Raw genomic sequence first — 17922 nt, 5'->3', positions numbered from 1 at the left:
TTATGATAACATGTACAAACACACTTTTGTCAAACGAGGTAATATGTTAATTGCGCTTTGTCACGTCTTAGGTAGAGTTTTGATGGTAACAAATAACAAATCATAACACCGACATGTTCAAGCTGCTTTGGGGCACATGAGGCTACGCTCATCACATCGGATCCTCACTGACTTGTGTACTTGTCGAGAAGACATTCATTTTCAATAAGCTTTTCGTTTTATTTAAGATAATCATTTTAACTCATCGCGAAAGATATATAAATGGAATATCAATAGTATAGATTTGACAGCACCACACAACCACATACACGTGATCGCCTCCGTGGTGTAGTGGTTAGAGCGTTCGCCCGGAGAGGGTCGCGGGTTCTGGTAGGCTCAGAGTCAGTTTTATGTGTCTGAGTAGGCTATTCATGCTAGACTGAGGCATGGTATCTCAGTGAGCTAGCACTATAAAACCAGTTTAGTCTGGGCTAATACAAGCAGCCACACATACACACCTATGCACGTCGTCATATATATGAACGAAATATTTTAAGTGCGACGTTAAACCCTATTTCACCTCACCTCACCATTTACAAACATTACAATCCGAGCAATAGGCGTTTACTGTCTTGATGAAACCCTCGAGAATGGAGTATGGACCAGGATCCGCTGAAGGGTGGTTTGAATACTAGTTTCTCCGGGACTGTGATCCTAAGCCGAACCCATACTGGTCTGGGATCTTCGGTTTCACAATACTGTAAATGACCATCATTATTTTCTCCTACAAAAAAGGTTCCTGCATGGGAAACTCAGAAATAATGATAGACGTATGTTTGTGAGACACAGGTATTGTGTTTGTAATATGGAGCGGGGTATTTGGGTCCAAATTCAGTTAAATCTGAAGAGTAACCCAGCTCTGCAATGGAAATACAGTGTTTATCCCTATTCTATCGTGACAAAAAACAAGCACGAACTCTTGGGTGCCAGGGGCGGTGGGGTAGCCTTGTGGTTATTCAAAGCGTTCGTTCGTCACGCCGGAGACCCGGTTCGATTCTCCACTTGTTCCCACTTCGACATGTTTACAAACATTATTGTAGATTAATAGACTGACTGACTGACTGAATTTGGCTTTACGCCGCTTTTAGCAATATTCCAGCAACATCACGGCGGGGGGACACCAGAAATGGGCTTCACACGTTGTACCCATGTGGGGATTCGAACCCGGGTCTTCGGCGTGACGAGCCAACGCTTTAACCACTAGACTACCCCACCGCCCCGTAGATTAATAGACGGTCACAAGATTACCAGTGCTTATTAAGTTGAAAACAGGATTGCTTGGAGTTTCACACAAAGGGCTCCCGTTCAACAAAGCAGGCATTGTGCTTACGACTATTATATACACCGTATAACTGTAGGAGGTAAGCTGATGTCGGGAGGGGCTTAAAGAAAATATAATCTGTTCTCCAAAATGTTCCAGAAAGGTTTAAATATGCATCAAGCAAACTATGTATATATGACAGTTGCGGCTTTGTCAGAAACAAACCAGATCTATTTTTTATTTCAAGCACTTGTTTCAAGATATACATGGTTTTCTCTAAAAGAAGTAGCCGAACATTTGGTTGTAGATTATTATCAAGACATTAGGCAGAGAAAGCAATCCTGTAAATTGTGAGGAACATATATTTTGTATCCAGTATTATCTGGAGGATAACCACTTCCCCACTTTAACCACTTAACCACGGAATATCAAGTGGTTAGTCCCTTTAACGCATGGATTACTGTATGTAACTAACTTAATCTAGCTGCCTTTGTCCCAACGTAGAACCTACACGGGCGTTTATATGTCCACGTACTTATTGAGGTCGCTCATAGTCTTCGTTATACAATACATAATCCGATTACATATTCAGAATCCCATATACTGCTGACTACATGTCCTTGCTTGTAGGAACCCACATCGACGGATTCATACGCAGTCGATTTGTAATGTCGAGTGAGAAGTTGTCAAGAAAACCGTATCTTGGCAAAACTTCCCAAGATGGCAGCTTTCGTTGAGCTTCTTCAAACTTTCGGAAAATTTTAGTTTGGTAAGACATTATATTTGTTGTTTATACACAAAATTCAATATGAGTCTTCTATATTTATGTCTGTTTTGCAGCTGTATCGGTTTTAATTGAATACGTGTGTTGAAACGACGAAATTCCATCAGCAATTGGCAGATGCTGCGATGACGTTTCGGGTCTGCGACTGCGAGAACGTAGTTCATATTCGTTTACTCTCGGAATGTTAGCGCCCGACGATCTAATATCAGCATTTATCTCGCCTGTAGTTCAAAGAATGATCGCACGAACATGATCTAACCACTACTCTTCACTATTGGGTATTGCAATCGCTGGTGCAGAAGCCACACCCGTTTTTTTTTACCCCTCCCCCTAGTACACTCCCCTCAGTATGTTTCTGGAATGCTGCCACGAGATGTTGTAATGCCTTTGCAATGTTCACTGCTAGCCGAGGAACATAGGCTTTGTTACCGATGATCTGGTGTAGACAGACTGAAACTGACAAGTCTGTTTTCTGTCCTGGTCAATGACATTCTCTGACTGATAAATTCTATGAAAACGTGAGATGTTACAATATTTTTCTTAAGTCCACCCTTTTTTTAAGATTAGATGGAATATGGGCCTAAATTGCTTTGACAAACTTTTTCACAAATCATGCACAAGATAGCGTGCACTTTGCATTCCTAGCCATGCACTAATTTATGAATATTGTGTTAGTTCTCAAGTTTTACGCAGGTTTTTTAGCAATATTCCAGTAATATCACGGTGTGGGACACCAGAAATGGGCTTCATACATTGTACCCATGTGGGAATCGAACCCCGGGTCTTTGGCATGACGAGCAAAGGCTATCCACTAGGCTATTCCACCGACCCTCAGTTCTCAAAGATGTTATGTTTTGTAGAAGAGAACGCCTTTCATGGGCTATCATGATTACAGTTTATTTCCAATATTTGGTAATGATATCTTTGGGGTAAATGTGCAAGTGATAAATCTAATACAGTTCCTGTTGTAAATCAATTTCCCGAAAATATAAATGCCCTTGTTATGTTTATTTTTTTTATAAACATTGCATATTGTAATTGTAAGAAAAATACAAAATTGTTATTGCTCAGTATCACTGAACATACATGAGTAGGCCATGGTACTTTGGTAGAGCAAATAAGTGATTTACTGCAAATATACGGTGCAGTACTGTCATATATTTAGTCCAGTCAAGATTACAGATATTAACGTGACATGAACTTGTTCACTGCCAATTGTGTGAATTGTGTGAGTATATTTCTCATAGGCTTTATTAATGCAATGTTACTACCAAAAATTCAAAGGCTAGTTCTACACACATTTGAGCAGTTGAGTGCTTTGTGTTAAGAATAGCCTAAGAATGTTATGGTTTATATTGGAATGTAATTGTATATGCAAGCTTCTAAAAGTGCTCTGTCCACTTTCTGGGTCGCAAGCAGGGTCCAGGAAAATTCAGCTTGACCAATACACTGGAGATATGTCACTTGCCGTAGATCTTGATGACCTACTGTGACAGCAAGGTTTTCCACATGACTGCTTCTACATACCACACATACCTGAACAGTAACTGAATGACAGTTCACAGAGTGTTGATCAGTTACCTGACTCTGCATTGAGGGCACATTGCTGTCTATAGCTGCCTTTTGTACTGATTCCATCAAGATATGGTAACTTTATACAGCTGTATTTTGTCTTTACAAGATCTTGTTTAACACACATATCAGGACTCAGAGCTATGTCGCATAGACCCCATAAAGACAATACTGTGATGTGTCATCCATCATTGTGCATTACGGAGGATGTATGGATTTTATCTTGCCTACATTGTATTTGTCCTCCAGGTATTTTACGCTCATACTGGCATACAGAGTGTATGCTTCAATTGCTCACACTCTGGCAGTATCTGAGGCGACTCTTTTCAAAAATATCTGTTGACAAGAGTGGGCATGTTTAATGCAAGTGATAACTGTGACATTTAAAAGGAGATCTCAAAGGTTTTGCAAATGAATTTAAGTGGTATAGTGCTGAGGTTGTTTTGCAGAATTGTACTGATTACAGTTGTGTAGTATTGTATTTGTATATTTTAGAAGTGTTTGGAATTCATGAAAATTAATTGTCATAGATCTTATGTTACATGATAATGCTATAACATGGGACCCAACCTCAAGACTTAATTTCGGAGGCGGTGGGGTAGCCTAGTGGTTAAAGCGTTGGCTTGCCACACCGAAGACCCGGGTTCGAATCCCCACATGGGTACAATGTGTGAAGCCCATTTCTGGTGTCCCCCGCCGTGATGTTGCTGGAATATTGCTAAAAGCGGTGTAAAACCAAATTCAGTCAGTTAATCAAGACTTATTTCAAACACTATATATCTGCTTTTGTCACTTTCTGTGTGCATATATTATATACATGTAAAAAATTGTATAAGCATGTAGCGGTGGCAACAGAACATTTGTAAATTTAACATGCTTAAGAGGAACATTATCAGACTGATAACATCATGGAAGTTAACATGGTAGCTGTAACAGATGTCTCCCAGCTGTTTAGTGCAGTTTTGAATTCCAGTTATATCACATACTCTCTTGGATTCAAATCACCAATCCACATTACATATTTGTAGAGGTGACTTGTATTATACTGACAACAGGACCAGTAACAGTAATAGAGAGGAAGATTTATTAGGGCTTAGTTTTACATTTTGTCATGATTGAAACGTGAATATAACCTCTGCTAAATTTAAATGAAATAACAGTCAAAGTCCCCCAGTTTGCCTGGCAAAGGCATGTGTTTGGAATCTGAGATGAATCTGTTTGAAAGCCTAACAATTCCTTGTTACTGTACAAATAATATTTCGGATGGGACTTTCAAATTAAAATATGCAGGTGATGGCAGTAAAATTGCCTGTATATTTCATTCATAGAAAATATTCCGTTAGTCCAACATGCGAGTGTGGTTTCATGAGTAGAACGGCAGTTGCCTGTTAACTTGACTAGCTGTGTCAGTTAGCTGCTTCCTTAAGGGCTTGTAGATAATCAAGCTGTTTCGGGTGTTTACCCAATGTGTTGTCAATGTGTAGACCACATGTCGCATTGATGCCAGAGTTCTGTTGATTAAATTCGGACCTGTGCAGTGACTTTTCTTCCACACATGAATGATACATATTATACATCTGCAATTTGTATGTTCATTGTACATTGGCATTGTGTTGCTGCCTATATGTAGAAACATAATAGTACAATGATATGAATACATGTGATAGTACCAGTAATATTGATAAATTTGTTAGGACACATTTTCTGCTGTTACTATCATCTGTTCAATAATCTTTTACTGTCAACATTTGAGTTATGATGAAGGGCCTACTTTTAGTCATGGTTTCAAACTCAGGCTTGTAATTATATGTGTATCCAGGCAGATAATTGTGAACTACCATTGCTCTTTTGATAGAATATTTAGTTCAGTAATTTTCTCAACATTTCCCCGACTCAATGATATTTGTGACAAAGTTGTTCAGCTCGTTCAACGCCTAACCTTTTCTAATGACAAGAGAACAATGTGACAGCATATGATTCAGCATGGAATGTTAATAGTCAGTCAGGGTGACTAAGGCTGGTTGTTTGAATTTCAAATGTTTAGATTGGGCTTCACATATTGGTTGGTACTGTTGAGTCAGGTTAAGGTCCAATATGTGTGGAGGGTTGAATAGATAAGTTGAGGTATGTTATTAATATTATCATTTAGGAATATCATGAATATAGCAGATAGAATATCAAAAGTTACCTTGGTAACATGTAATGGACAAGCTTTCCAAATCTGTTTGGCTTTATTCTTTAATGAAAACATGTCATGGTCATAGATCAGCTTTGAGAGAAAATATGAGAAGAGACCATTGAAATATGGTCAAGTGTTTCTCATCTCTTTTAGCATTGTAAAACCTAAAACCTATAATACCAATAACAACCTCCTAAGAAATAACTCAAATACTGTTTAAAGTGGCATGAAGTCCTCGCTCACTTCAGCAGTTGTCTTGACTGTCTTCCATGGATCATGAAGACAGCTACAATGTGACCAAAGTTTATTATGATGCTGACAGCTGTTACCTAGTAGCATAGTTCGCTTCGTACATATGTGAAATGTGTGTCAAAAACTCAGCAGGTGTAATTGCAGAACATGAGCATACCTAAGTACAGTGTATTTTTCTACAGTGTGGTGAACTGTGATTGATACCAGGGCTGTAATGATTCACTCGCATATTCGGTGAATCGAATCGTAGCCCTTCATGAATTCAATTCATTATTCGTGGTCACCAGAACCGAATAATTACGATTGTTTTAAGATAGCAAGTTTTACTTGAACCCTTATGTCCTTTTCCAAAGTGAGATATGCAAGAATGGAACATGTACTAGCATTGCAGTAGTGCAAGTCATGTTAGTTTGCCAAGACTGCGCATGGTACTGTCGACTATAACTATTACCATGATTACATACCAAATTTGAGTGTCATGAGATCACTGGTTATTGCTGTGACAAATCAAAACTGTCAACATGGGCGTTCCATATTGTACATCAATCGCTTAACTACAATATTCTATTGGTGAATAATTATTCGTATTCGTTAACCAATATTCATGATACGTATCATATTCGCCACATAGTGTATTCGTTGCAGCCCTAATGGATACTGTAATGGGACAGTTTTGTTCAGTGATGCATGTTAGAAATAGTTGTTAAGCAGGTGCTTGGTCTTTCTAGAGGGTAAAGTACTGACCATAACAGATACTCACTTCAACACGGTAAAGGCTTACTGTATATACTCTCATTGTATGAATGTCCATTTTCTACAGTGGAACAGTTTCTGAATCATGTTTAGTTACCATGTTGTTTTCCACCTTTGAGTTTGATTCTAGCTTGGTATATGATTGATGCCTGTTTGCAAGCTTTGACACTGTTGGAATTACTTCAGTGTATGATAATGTAAGACCAGGTATAAATTTGATTATTCTAATTGTAAAATATCATCAATAGTCATTAGTGACAACTTGTCGGAAATATTGTAAGGAGACTTAATATCTCCATTAAGGATTAAAGGTAATTTATCACATGTACACAACAGTTAATCTTGACCTGCTGGGGCTAGATGTTCGAAGGTCTCTTACTGTTAGCGTTAAGATAGTTGTAAGTGCCATACATTAACATTAACTTATGACTATCTTAGAGCTAAGAGCGCTTAAAAAATCTAGGCCCTGGTATTCGGCCCAAGTCTAAAGCAGATGTCAGAAAAAAATCATTTCCCGATTCGTGTTACTAATTAACTATTACTATAGTTATAACTTTCATCAAGGCTTTGTACAGGTAACTTAGGTATCTCTTAGAGAGGAAGAGCCATATATGCTTATTTTGATATTACAGCATTGAATGCAACAGTAAAATACCCTAGAATAAAAGAAATTAAGAACTTTGAAAAAATCCCAATGTTTTTCCAAATTTGCCTGCAAAAGGTACTAATTTTAGAATCTTAGACAAACCACCTGGTACATTGTTAAGAAGGGATTAGTGTTGTTAATATGGATAAATTGTTCATAACCTGTAAAGGTGGGTTAATCCATTTGCAACACCTGCAAGATCAGGTCAACATTGTCAAGGTATATAGTCAGGCTTGGTGGAGGCCACTCTGATGGGGAGCATGGCCACAGTATCAAGTAAACACATGCTGAGAAGAGCAAATCTCTTAACTAAATTCATTTTTGTCAGCCATTCAAAATGATACTAATGATAAATGCATTATAAAAGTTTGATGATGATAGAATGATGAGTGAATTATTTAAAAACTTGGTAATTAAATATAGAAAGCACTACAGTTATTCTTAAAACATGTGAAAAGTATAAAGAAAATGTAGACATTTTAGAACCTGGAACAAGATTAACTATGAAACATTACTTGCCTTTTCATGCAAGAAGTGTAAAATCAACATATGTTCTGTGGCACTCTTAAAATTCTCTGTTTACCAATTAATTAAAGTTATAATATACAGATTCCTGTTCTGTGGCAATTACAGATTTGAATCATTGAAATGAAAACCTCTCTTCAAAGCTGTTCTGTATCCCAGGAGAAACTATTCAATGTGAATTGGTGAATATTAGAAACTGCTTTTACTTTGTTCTAAATTGAGAATAAAAGACAAGAGGTCCTCCTAAACTGGCATAGCAGATTGTTATATGTTCAAAAGCTAAAGCAGCCTATCTCTTATTACCCCAGGACTCTCTTTCATTTCAGCTATTTCACTGCTTTTACCTGGGATATGTCTTGGTCTGTCAGGGTGTAGGTAACCCAGTCGTGTAAGGAGTTGCAGTTCGCTGTGCAGAGTTGTGTACCTCTTGAATGCCTGAAATCTGTGATCATGGGCTGGAATCCTGTTTGTCCGACTATATTTGTAGGTTTGTGAGCCACATATCTGTGCTCATGGGTATAAATGAGAATTACGCCAAAGTGGTATCGAAGTATCTCCCAAGTTATGCTCACTCACTCACTCACTCACTCACTCACTCACATCCCCTTAACAGTCACTACGGGCCAGTGTATATTTCCTTATCACAAGTTATGTGTTGTGTTTCAGTTTTGAAATGTATTGACAGTTTCCTGCTCTTTCAGTTTCATTCCATTTTATTGATTACCTTATTTACTGTGACTCCAGTAAATAAGTACCCTTTTTATCATTCACCCCATCAAACACATGTCAAATGAAGGTATGTAAGTAAGTGACAATGTTAACTTTTTGTGCACTCTTTTCGGAAGTCATACCTAACTTCATTTCCTTTCTCATTTCAGGTTTGAAAACTAAATTTTTCGAAGAGGCTAACTTTTAAGTTCAGATTCGTCGTTTCTGTATTTCGAAAAGATGGCTGATGATCCGGGTCACAAGGTGATGTTGTACTTCCTGGAAACGCTGATGTACAGCACGGTGCCCCTGACCATCAGTCAGCTCGCAGGGCGCTTCGGCAGCCGCAATTTTACGCCAGAAATGCGACAAGCTGCTGGGGGTAATGAATCTGGGCTAAAAAAGTTTTTGTTGAAGTATCCATCCCTGTTTACTGTCAACGGAAACCTTGTAAGCTTGAACGATGGCACTGCCTCTCTTGGGGGTAATTTTCGAGAAAGTAGTCCGGCATCATCTTCCGGCCAGAGTCTTCCTGACGTCTCCATTGAAACCGAGGCTGTTCAGTACTTTCGAAGCAAGATGATGCGGAAAGGAGAGACCATGATGCCAGTCGCTAGTCTGGCTGGCCACCTTTCTCAAGCGTCCGTGGAAATCCGAGAATGTGTTGGGCCACAGAATAAGTTCACAGAATGGATACTAAAGCATCCTCTCATCTTTGATGTGAAGGAAGATGTTGTTAGTCTCAAGGACAATGTTACATACAGTGCTGTGAACCCAAACGCTGAGCCTATAGAAGATCTGAAATTGACGTCATCAATTGGGGCTCATGATCCTTTGGTACTGCCTTCTCAACACACTCCCAGATTGAAACGGCGACCCAAATCATTGGATGTTGCAGAGATGAAACCACCGACTGCTGCACCCAAAACACCTACATCAGGGTCAAAACCTGGCCCTGTAACTATGACAGCCAATGAGTACAAAGCTGTCATGTTTATAAAAGGAATAATTGAGAAGAAAGGTGACATGAAGATCAACAGTCTTTCTGGAAACTTCAACCAAGCACCAGAAAGTCTACGCAATACAATTGGCTGGGGAAAGCAGGAACTGGAAAAGTTCATCCGTACCCATTCCAACATCTTCACGATTTCTGAGGATGGAATGGTTTCAGTCATCAAGAATACTCGACTAAATGTAATAATCACGGGGAGCAGACCTCAAGTCCAAACCAAGCCTACAGTCACTAGTAGGAAAGGGAAGGTCTACCATGTCGCCAAACTTTGGGGTATCATTGATCTCGGCAAACACGAACACGTTTTCATAGATCGGACAATATTTGGCAAACACATTGATGATCTTAATAAACTGCTGAGGGTTGGAGAAACTGTCTGTTTTGATGCAATACCCGCATCAAAAGGAAGCAGAGCCCGTTGGCGGGCTACAAAAGTATGGAAGGAGCATGAATCTATAGAGGACCTCATTGAAAAGGTTGCTGCCAAGCTTGATCTACAGCTCGATGGCACACCTAAAGATGTAGTGACTCCTGTTAGCAATATTGAGGAAGAAATGAGAAAGGCTATCCCTGATATGAATGACAGTACTGAAGTCACAACACCATTAACGATAGGTGGAATTAAATATGCATTTTCAGATGCAGCTCCAAGTGGTGCTGGAGTGGTACCTGTGTGGAATTTCAAGCCAAATGAAGTTGATGGGTTGAAAGGTGTTGAAGAAATTTACTTCAGTGATGAGGAGGATGAAAGCCCACAGTTGACAATGGTTGCAGAGCGATATTACATGAACAAGTCAGTGATCAGTGACAGCCCCAGAGAAGTCCCAGAAAAGAAAGAAGATAAATTGACAAATGGAACAGAAAAAGGGGAGAGTCCACGACACAAAAGGACCGACACAACACAGGTGCCTGAGAAGAAAACAGCTGAAATTGCGTGCCAGACAATAGTCACTGGCGACATTTTAGCCACTCAGCTGTACCATGAAAATATTTGAACATCTTTTTAGTTTCGACTATCTTTCGTGATATATATTAAAAATTGTTAGATTTCGCACACTTGTAAAATCAAGGTGAAATATCATGATGCAGTGACACTTTGTAACATTCAAATTTTGTGTGCAATTTTCACTGGAATTTGTGTTTTGATGTATAGGGTTTTGCTTGATTTGACATTTTTTGACTGAAGTTGTTCAGCTTGTGCCACCTCCCCTTTGCATGGAAGTCCATTACAGTGCAACATCCTCACTTATGGGTCTTCCGAGCTTAGTATAAGAAAAATACATTTAAAAAGCCAATGATGCTTAGATTCGAATTGTCCAAGTGTTGTAGCATGGCATGTTTAATGGCGACAGACATTGTTTGCAGTGATTTAATACGATGCCCTTTTGATGAAATAGTCTGAATGCATGGCGACATTGACACTATATCATGAGATGGCTGCAATTGTCACTAAATTGTATGCACCTTGTAAGTAATGATTTGGACATACAGGGATATTCTTACATTTGTATCTGAAAATGTAATCTAGAACTGTGGTATCTTGAGAAGTACAAAATATTGCCATATCTCTAATATTTGTTTGAATGTGTACTTTAAATTCTGGAGAACTATGGTTCTGGTTTAGGAATTCAAACCCAGGTTGAATTTTCAAATACCTTAGGTATTTTTGCTGTAAAAAGTTAATTGTAAAAAGACAGACTAAACCTTTATACATATTTGTGATGATTTGTATACACACATATGTAATGTAATCTATATTTGAAGGAAAGGTGTATATGCAATATTAGAAGATATAGATATTTGTCAAATAATCATTTCTTTTGTTTTTTTGTACTCCTTGTGAAGAATAAGTTTCCCCCATAAAGGGAGATTATTAACCAGTCATTGTACAAAAAGCAAAGGCATGTAAAATACAGTAAAAATAAAATGAAAGTGAGATTCCTTCTCATCTGGTCATCAAGTTAAAACCAAGTGTTCATGACACGTCTGTGTATCCATGGATAATGTGCCTTTTAGACTATGTTTTTGTTGACAAGTTACACCATTTGATCAGAACTAAACATTATTAATTAGGTTTAAATCACTATGATTCAAATTGGAAAAGCAGGTCTTGTCTTTTTTATATTTTATCACGTTTTAGTTTGTAATATGATGTCAGGATTTTCAGAGAATTCTGTACATCATGCGAACTTCATTCTAAAGGGGTGCAATATTTATGCCAGAACAGCCCCTAATGATTTGATAACCCACAATGATTTCAAAAGTCTGCACAGTTGTGTTACAGTTTGGTTTAGACATCTAAACAGTATGAAACATCTTTTTTCTATGAAAATCTTCTATTAAGTTTCACAAAAGTTAGTGGTAAACAATGTGGTCGTAATTCCAGTCGGCTAAATATTGCACCCTTAAAAGATTTCTGTACTCATAAGTGCCAAATATTGTGATCTGCAAGGCCAGTATTGCTTTATTGATTGAATCATGCTCAATTTCATGGGTATCACCACTCACAAAATCAAATCAAAACTACATGCATTAGAACACACCTTTTCCTCCACACCATGTTTCACTGCATCTATTTGTACATGGACATTCTGACACCTGATATTGATTGGCACAATCCAATCAATGAGCAATATTGGCTCTGTTGTTTGTTTGACAGATCATGCAACCAAGGCTGTTATCTCTGACTGCTATGCTTAAACCACAACAGTTGGGTTGGATTTTTTGTTGTTGTTTTTTTAAGAAACATGGAAGTGCATTTTGATAGCCTATTTGATGAATTACTTCAAGTTGTTTTCATCTGAAAGTGAATGTTGATTTAGACATTGAGGTGGATTCAGTATTTTGAAGTGACCTGTCCGGGGACTCAGTTCACATTTAAGTTATGTGAAAGGGAATGAGGTTATATGCTGCCAATGGACCTGCCAGTGTAGAACGTATCAGCATATGGTACAAAACAGTTACTGAGATTGACAGATAGGTTCATCATGTCAGGAAAAGCCTATGTATAACACACAATTCCAGGTCAAAATATGTCCCCGTTGTTTGTGTAGTCAAGCAAGTGAAAACAGACATGAAAATACATTTCCTAGTCGAACATGACATGTAGATTTGTTCAAGTTGTATTTCTATTGCTTTCCTAACAGCTAGTTTGCTAATTTATCACCCAAAAAAAGAGTAAGTATGATGGAAGGAAATGAAGTGCAACTTGAACAGTTTTATACAATTTCCTCACGTTTCGACCACATTTCGATAAGGGTGCTTAGTGTTTTTTGTGATGGAAATTTATTAGTTTTGCTTTAGCTATCTACCTCATTCAGTATGTATTTGACACGTTTTGCTTTTAACTTGTGTATCACTTTTGCCAGTGAATTTCAGGACAGGTCTTGGAAGGATCATACCCAGCTTATACATTGGTAATGGCATTTAGATTGACAATTTAGGGTTTTTTTTGTTATGCCAGTCTCTAGATTTCCAGGCATTTATCAAGGATTCCAAGGCAGACTTTATGGGAAATCTTGCTCAGATTGGTTGTTGTAAGACTTGTTCAGTATTCGAAGCCTTAACACAGTTACTGTGTACATTGTTTTGGGAATTGGAAATACTTACTAACATTTTCTGCAGCTCTGTGGACGAATATTGTCCTTCGTGAAGGCCAAGATACATCACATACTGTCAATACATTATTTTAAGATCATCTTCTAAATATGTCATAAGTGATAAAAAACATTTCCACACAAATCTATACCTTTTGAAGAGTATTTTGAATAAGTTTCTAATAAGGAGAAATTGCCAGCCATTGTGACATTGGTTAACATTGGTATTTTTACTTGAAGGTGTTAATTTTTTTTATGTTTTTTCATGAACTGTAAACTCTAGTTCAAACAACAGAAAGTTATTGAGGGATTTTAGGCTTTTGTGTTGAAAATGTGTATCAGAAGAGGCTTGAAAATCTTAATTTGTGCTCTAAGAAAGTGCAATGAAATCTGTGAAGAGGGTAATTTGCTGTGGTGGATTCAGGTTTCTTGATGGCCACTTAAAATTAACTGCTTTCCTTTGTGCCTTTGTAAAATGGTTCATGTTTTAGTTTTATACCAACAGATTTTTCATTAAATTGTTTCCTTACTGGTAACATTCAATATCTTATCACGTCTTGGTAAAGAATTTTCAAGGTTTGAAAAATAAATTATTAATATATATATATATCACAGTATCCATTCTGCCGAATTAGAATCTTTCTGTTTCAGAATTTCTGATTGGTTATTGTTTCAATATGTATTTGGTTCACAACAGCATTGTTTGCATATAGGGAAAATTATTTTCAGAAATATACCATATTTTTGTACAAATATGTAACTATGCTAACACTTACCCAATATGTTTGCTAACAGAATGTTACCATAGGCATATTTTATGCATAATATTTGTAAAGTGTTCAGGTAATATATTGGTATCGTACTGTGAATTACTGGTCTTGTCGTGTTGAATGCATGGGGAAAATATTTTGACTTAGTTTGTCGTCTTTTTGGTTGCTGCCTGGCCATAAAGAGAATTATACAGTTCTGGCTAGTTCTCAAAGTTAGTGTCTTGTGACATTTTTAATCAGTGTCTATTTATCAGACTTTATTTTTTGGGTAAGATGGTTTATGCTATCAACATTGTCCTGACAAGGTCAAGTTAAGAGGTTAGAATCACATCAATAGTCCTGTGTTGAGGTGCCTGAGCAAGCAGTGCAATAAACTTTCACAATACAGTTTTAACCTTTTTAGAAGATTAACGGTCATCATTTGATGGTCACTTTTTAACACCAAATGATGTAATAATTGGGAAAAAAACTTTTTAGAGAATTATGTTTCTCAAGTTATGGTTTAGTGCTAATTTTAGATTTATGTTGTGTTACATTTCTTAGTGTTTTCTGTGTTTATATCTCCACAAATATGGAAAAAAAGATCCATCTTTTGTCCGAGAATCTGTAGGTTGTTGGTTGGTTATCACTGATCACCGGTATCTGTCTACATGGTAAATCTGATTAATTGCAGGATGATTATTTCACGTCTTCCACTTATGAGATATATTATGCAATATTTGCCCATACTGTGTTTTCAACTTGGCAGTGTCTTTTAACATCAGCAAATGTTTTCACTGGTTAGTAAGTGTGTTTCAACACTCTCAATGCAACTCAGAACATGACATTGATATACATTTTGTAATGAGGCTTGCTTGCTTCAGTCAATCTATTTTCATTGAGGAATGTTTTCTTATTGTCAGTTCCTGAGTATTTATCCAAATCTCTGATAGAATACTTTCCTTATGGTCATGTATGCAACAAATACAACCCTTTTGTACTGATAAATATTTCTCATGTGGCTCTGCATTATTTATTTCTTGATGTTCATGTTTTGAAAGATTTATCTTTTTCTCAAATTTGAGCAAATAGCTTCACTGGAGTTACAGTGTAATTTCAAAGCTGTTCCTGTTACAGACCCAGTCATCTTTAGGTCTAATTTATGTTATATTTAATGAAGTTTACTTCAGAATTTGTATGGTGTTGTTCACCTCTATAGGCAATGGAAACCATTCACCTTGTTATTTGCTCTTATTTGACTAAAAACACATTTGACATGTTTGTTTCTTGTGGAATGAAAGTTGTGTATACCTGTTTGCAGTATTAAAGGATAGTGGTTATGTAATGAGCACAATTTGGACAAAATGAAAACAGCATGATGATTGAGTTCTATTATGGAAAGTCCAAAACCACTTTCTGTGTCAATGTGGTTGAAGCTACCTTTAAGTTCTCATCAACAGTTTAGTAGCAGAATAATTGAAAAACATCTATCAATACCTGCATTTGGAAAGATCACCAGAAATCGTTACTTGTATATATGCAGTGGATTGAAATGTGTGACGAGATTTTTGTGTGTTTTGTTTCCTAATAGGAAGCATGAATGTTTACTGGATTTCTTTCAGAACACTTTGCATAATTAGTCTTTCAACCATGAAAAATTTACTTTTTTATGCAAATTTCTGAGTGGTTGGTGCTTGAGGAAGAGCAGGACACACTTTTTAATCATCACCTGGTGTCATCAATGATTTTTGCAGTGATCCATTCATGATTTTCACTGCTTGCCATTTAATGAAAGTGAAATGTGCTTCAGCAGATGATCGAGTGTGTTTGTTTGTTTGGCATTAAGGCTATATGTTCAAAGGGACTTTGCTGTGAATTATCTCCCTTTTCTTGTGAAACTTACCAACCAAAACGGCTGATGCAAGTTACTTCCTTTGTTTTTATGGTTGATGACATGCAACTGCTTTAAATGCTACATGAAATGGATAGACATTTATTTCATTCAACTGATCAAGACAGTGTGCATCTAAAACTTTTTTAAATATTTGTCTTCTGTTCAGTTATAATTAGTTCCAAATTGTGTGCGTAATGTTTAGGATTGCATGTTGGAGTGTGTCGCGATGGGAAATTGTGATGTTTTGTCAATATTTGTTGCTGTTTTGTGTTTCAGAGAAATTGTACAAATGAAATCAGTACAGGTGATTTGAAATACAACCTGAATAGTAAATCATTGTGTGTATTATCCATCAGCATGATGATGTTTGTAGCTATTTATTCAAGCTGATATTGCATGATAACCCTTGAAATAATCTATAACCATGTATGTCAACGGCAATATAATTCATGTCTAATTTGTAATGTGTAATTTATGTAAATGTTTTTATGAACATATTTATGACTTTATCAGAATTCTGTTTCAGTTTCATGAGATCTTTGATAGAAACATACTTCTGTCACAATATGCATTTAAAAGGTTTGTTAAATATAAGACAAAAATGACCAGAAATAGTTTTATAATAACCATGGGGTCTGAAACTAGATTTCTCATCCCTTTTGAACACCATCAAAACACCAGATATATTATGTTTTGGTGGTAATGCATCTTCGTTGTTAATATGACGTTCAAATGCACAAATAACATTTTATGACAGTTTTATATACTTGTAACTATCCCCCTCCTGTATAAAAATGGACGTCACTATGTTTTATTGTTTGAATGAGTGGCCAATAAGTGTATACAAGTGATACGCTGCAAACTTGGAATAAAATATATACCTAATGATTTGCCTATAATGTTTTGTCATTTTACTTAAGTGTGAAGTTTTACTGAGGAATAAACGTGGATAGCGAAGTGTTTTAGCCACGTTGACAAAATGCACTATGTAGCCCCATGCATAACTGTGCATTGATCTGTACTGGGTGTTGGTATTAAATGTAATCCAACTCAGTTGTGTCTGTGGTCTAGTGGATCGAGTGTCTGCCCCTGAAGGTGAGGTGAGGTGAGGTGAAATTGGATTTAACGTCGTGCTTCAGAATATTTCGCTCATATGACGACGTGCATGCGTGTGTATGTGTATGTGCGGCTGCTTGTACTAGCCCAGACTTAAGCTGGTTTTATAGTGCTAGCCCACTGACATACCATGCCGCAGTGAAGCATGAATACCCCACTCAGACACATTATACTGACTCCGAGCCGACCAGTCCTTCTTGTACCCATCAATGCCGAGCGCCAGGCAGGGACCAACAAGTACCATATTTAACGTCTTTTGGTATGACGCGGTCGGGGATCGAAACCGCGACCTTCCGCTCTCCGGGGCGGACGCTCTAACCACTACACCACGAAGACGGTCGCCCCTGAAGATTGGCACTTCATCCCAGCTATGTGACTGTCTTTTCATCATGAAATGTATTTATTTCTCTGAAATAAACTTTTTTTCAAATATACATCAACAAGGAAAATAATAATGATAAGTCACTATATGTCTGGAATAATGCCGATGTGACGTAAAACTCAACTCAACTCAACACCAAAAGTCTCGGTCTCGCAACCAGTGAACCATATTATTTTCTCTTCTGACAGAAACTTTAAAAGGAGTTAGTCAAGATTTTTCTCAGATCCACAATGAAGGAAGGTCTGTGTTCACATTGTCTTGATATGTACAGGGCCATGGGTTGAGAAGATGTGGTTGTCAGCCCATGGTCAGTCTATTAACCATCAAATCCAAGCCGTGAAGTAATGGCTAATGCTCCTGCAGCTGATGCATTACTTCATGACATTGAAGTCATTGGATATGAATGATTGTGACAGAGCATCACACACACGCCTCACATCTGACTTGTTTCTAT

General features: G+C 37.3%; 1 protein-coding gene across 1 annotated transcript; it reads left to right on the top strand.

Annotated features, from left to right (window-relative positions):
* Nucleotides 1-1982: 1982 nt before the first annotated feature.
* LOC124254734 lies at nucleotides 1983-16855 on the top strand. The gene is made up of 2 exons (XM_046688576.1): nucleotides 1983-2069; nucleotides 8890-16855. Exon 2 carries the CDS (start codon nucleotides 8960-8962, stop codon nucleotides 10724-10726), a length of 1767 nt encoding a protein of 588 aa, XP_046544532.1. The 5' UTR covers nucleotides 1983-2069; nucleotides 8890-8959; the 3' UTR covers nucleotides 10727-16855.
* Nucleotides 16856-17922: the final 1067 nt, after the last annotated feature.

The sequence above is a fragment of the Haliotis rubra genome, unplaced genomic scaffold (genome assembly GCF_003918875.1).
Source record: "Haliotis rubra isolate DU_JTF1 unplaced genomic scaffold, ASM391887v1 Scf58, whole genome shotgun sequence".
Lineage (NCBI taxonomy): Eukaryota > Metazoa > Mollusca > Gastropoda > Lepetellida > Haliotidae > Haliotis > Haliotis rubra.
This window is presented reverse-complemented; position numbering and strand designations above follow the sequence as displayed.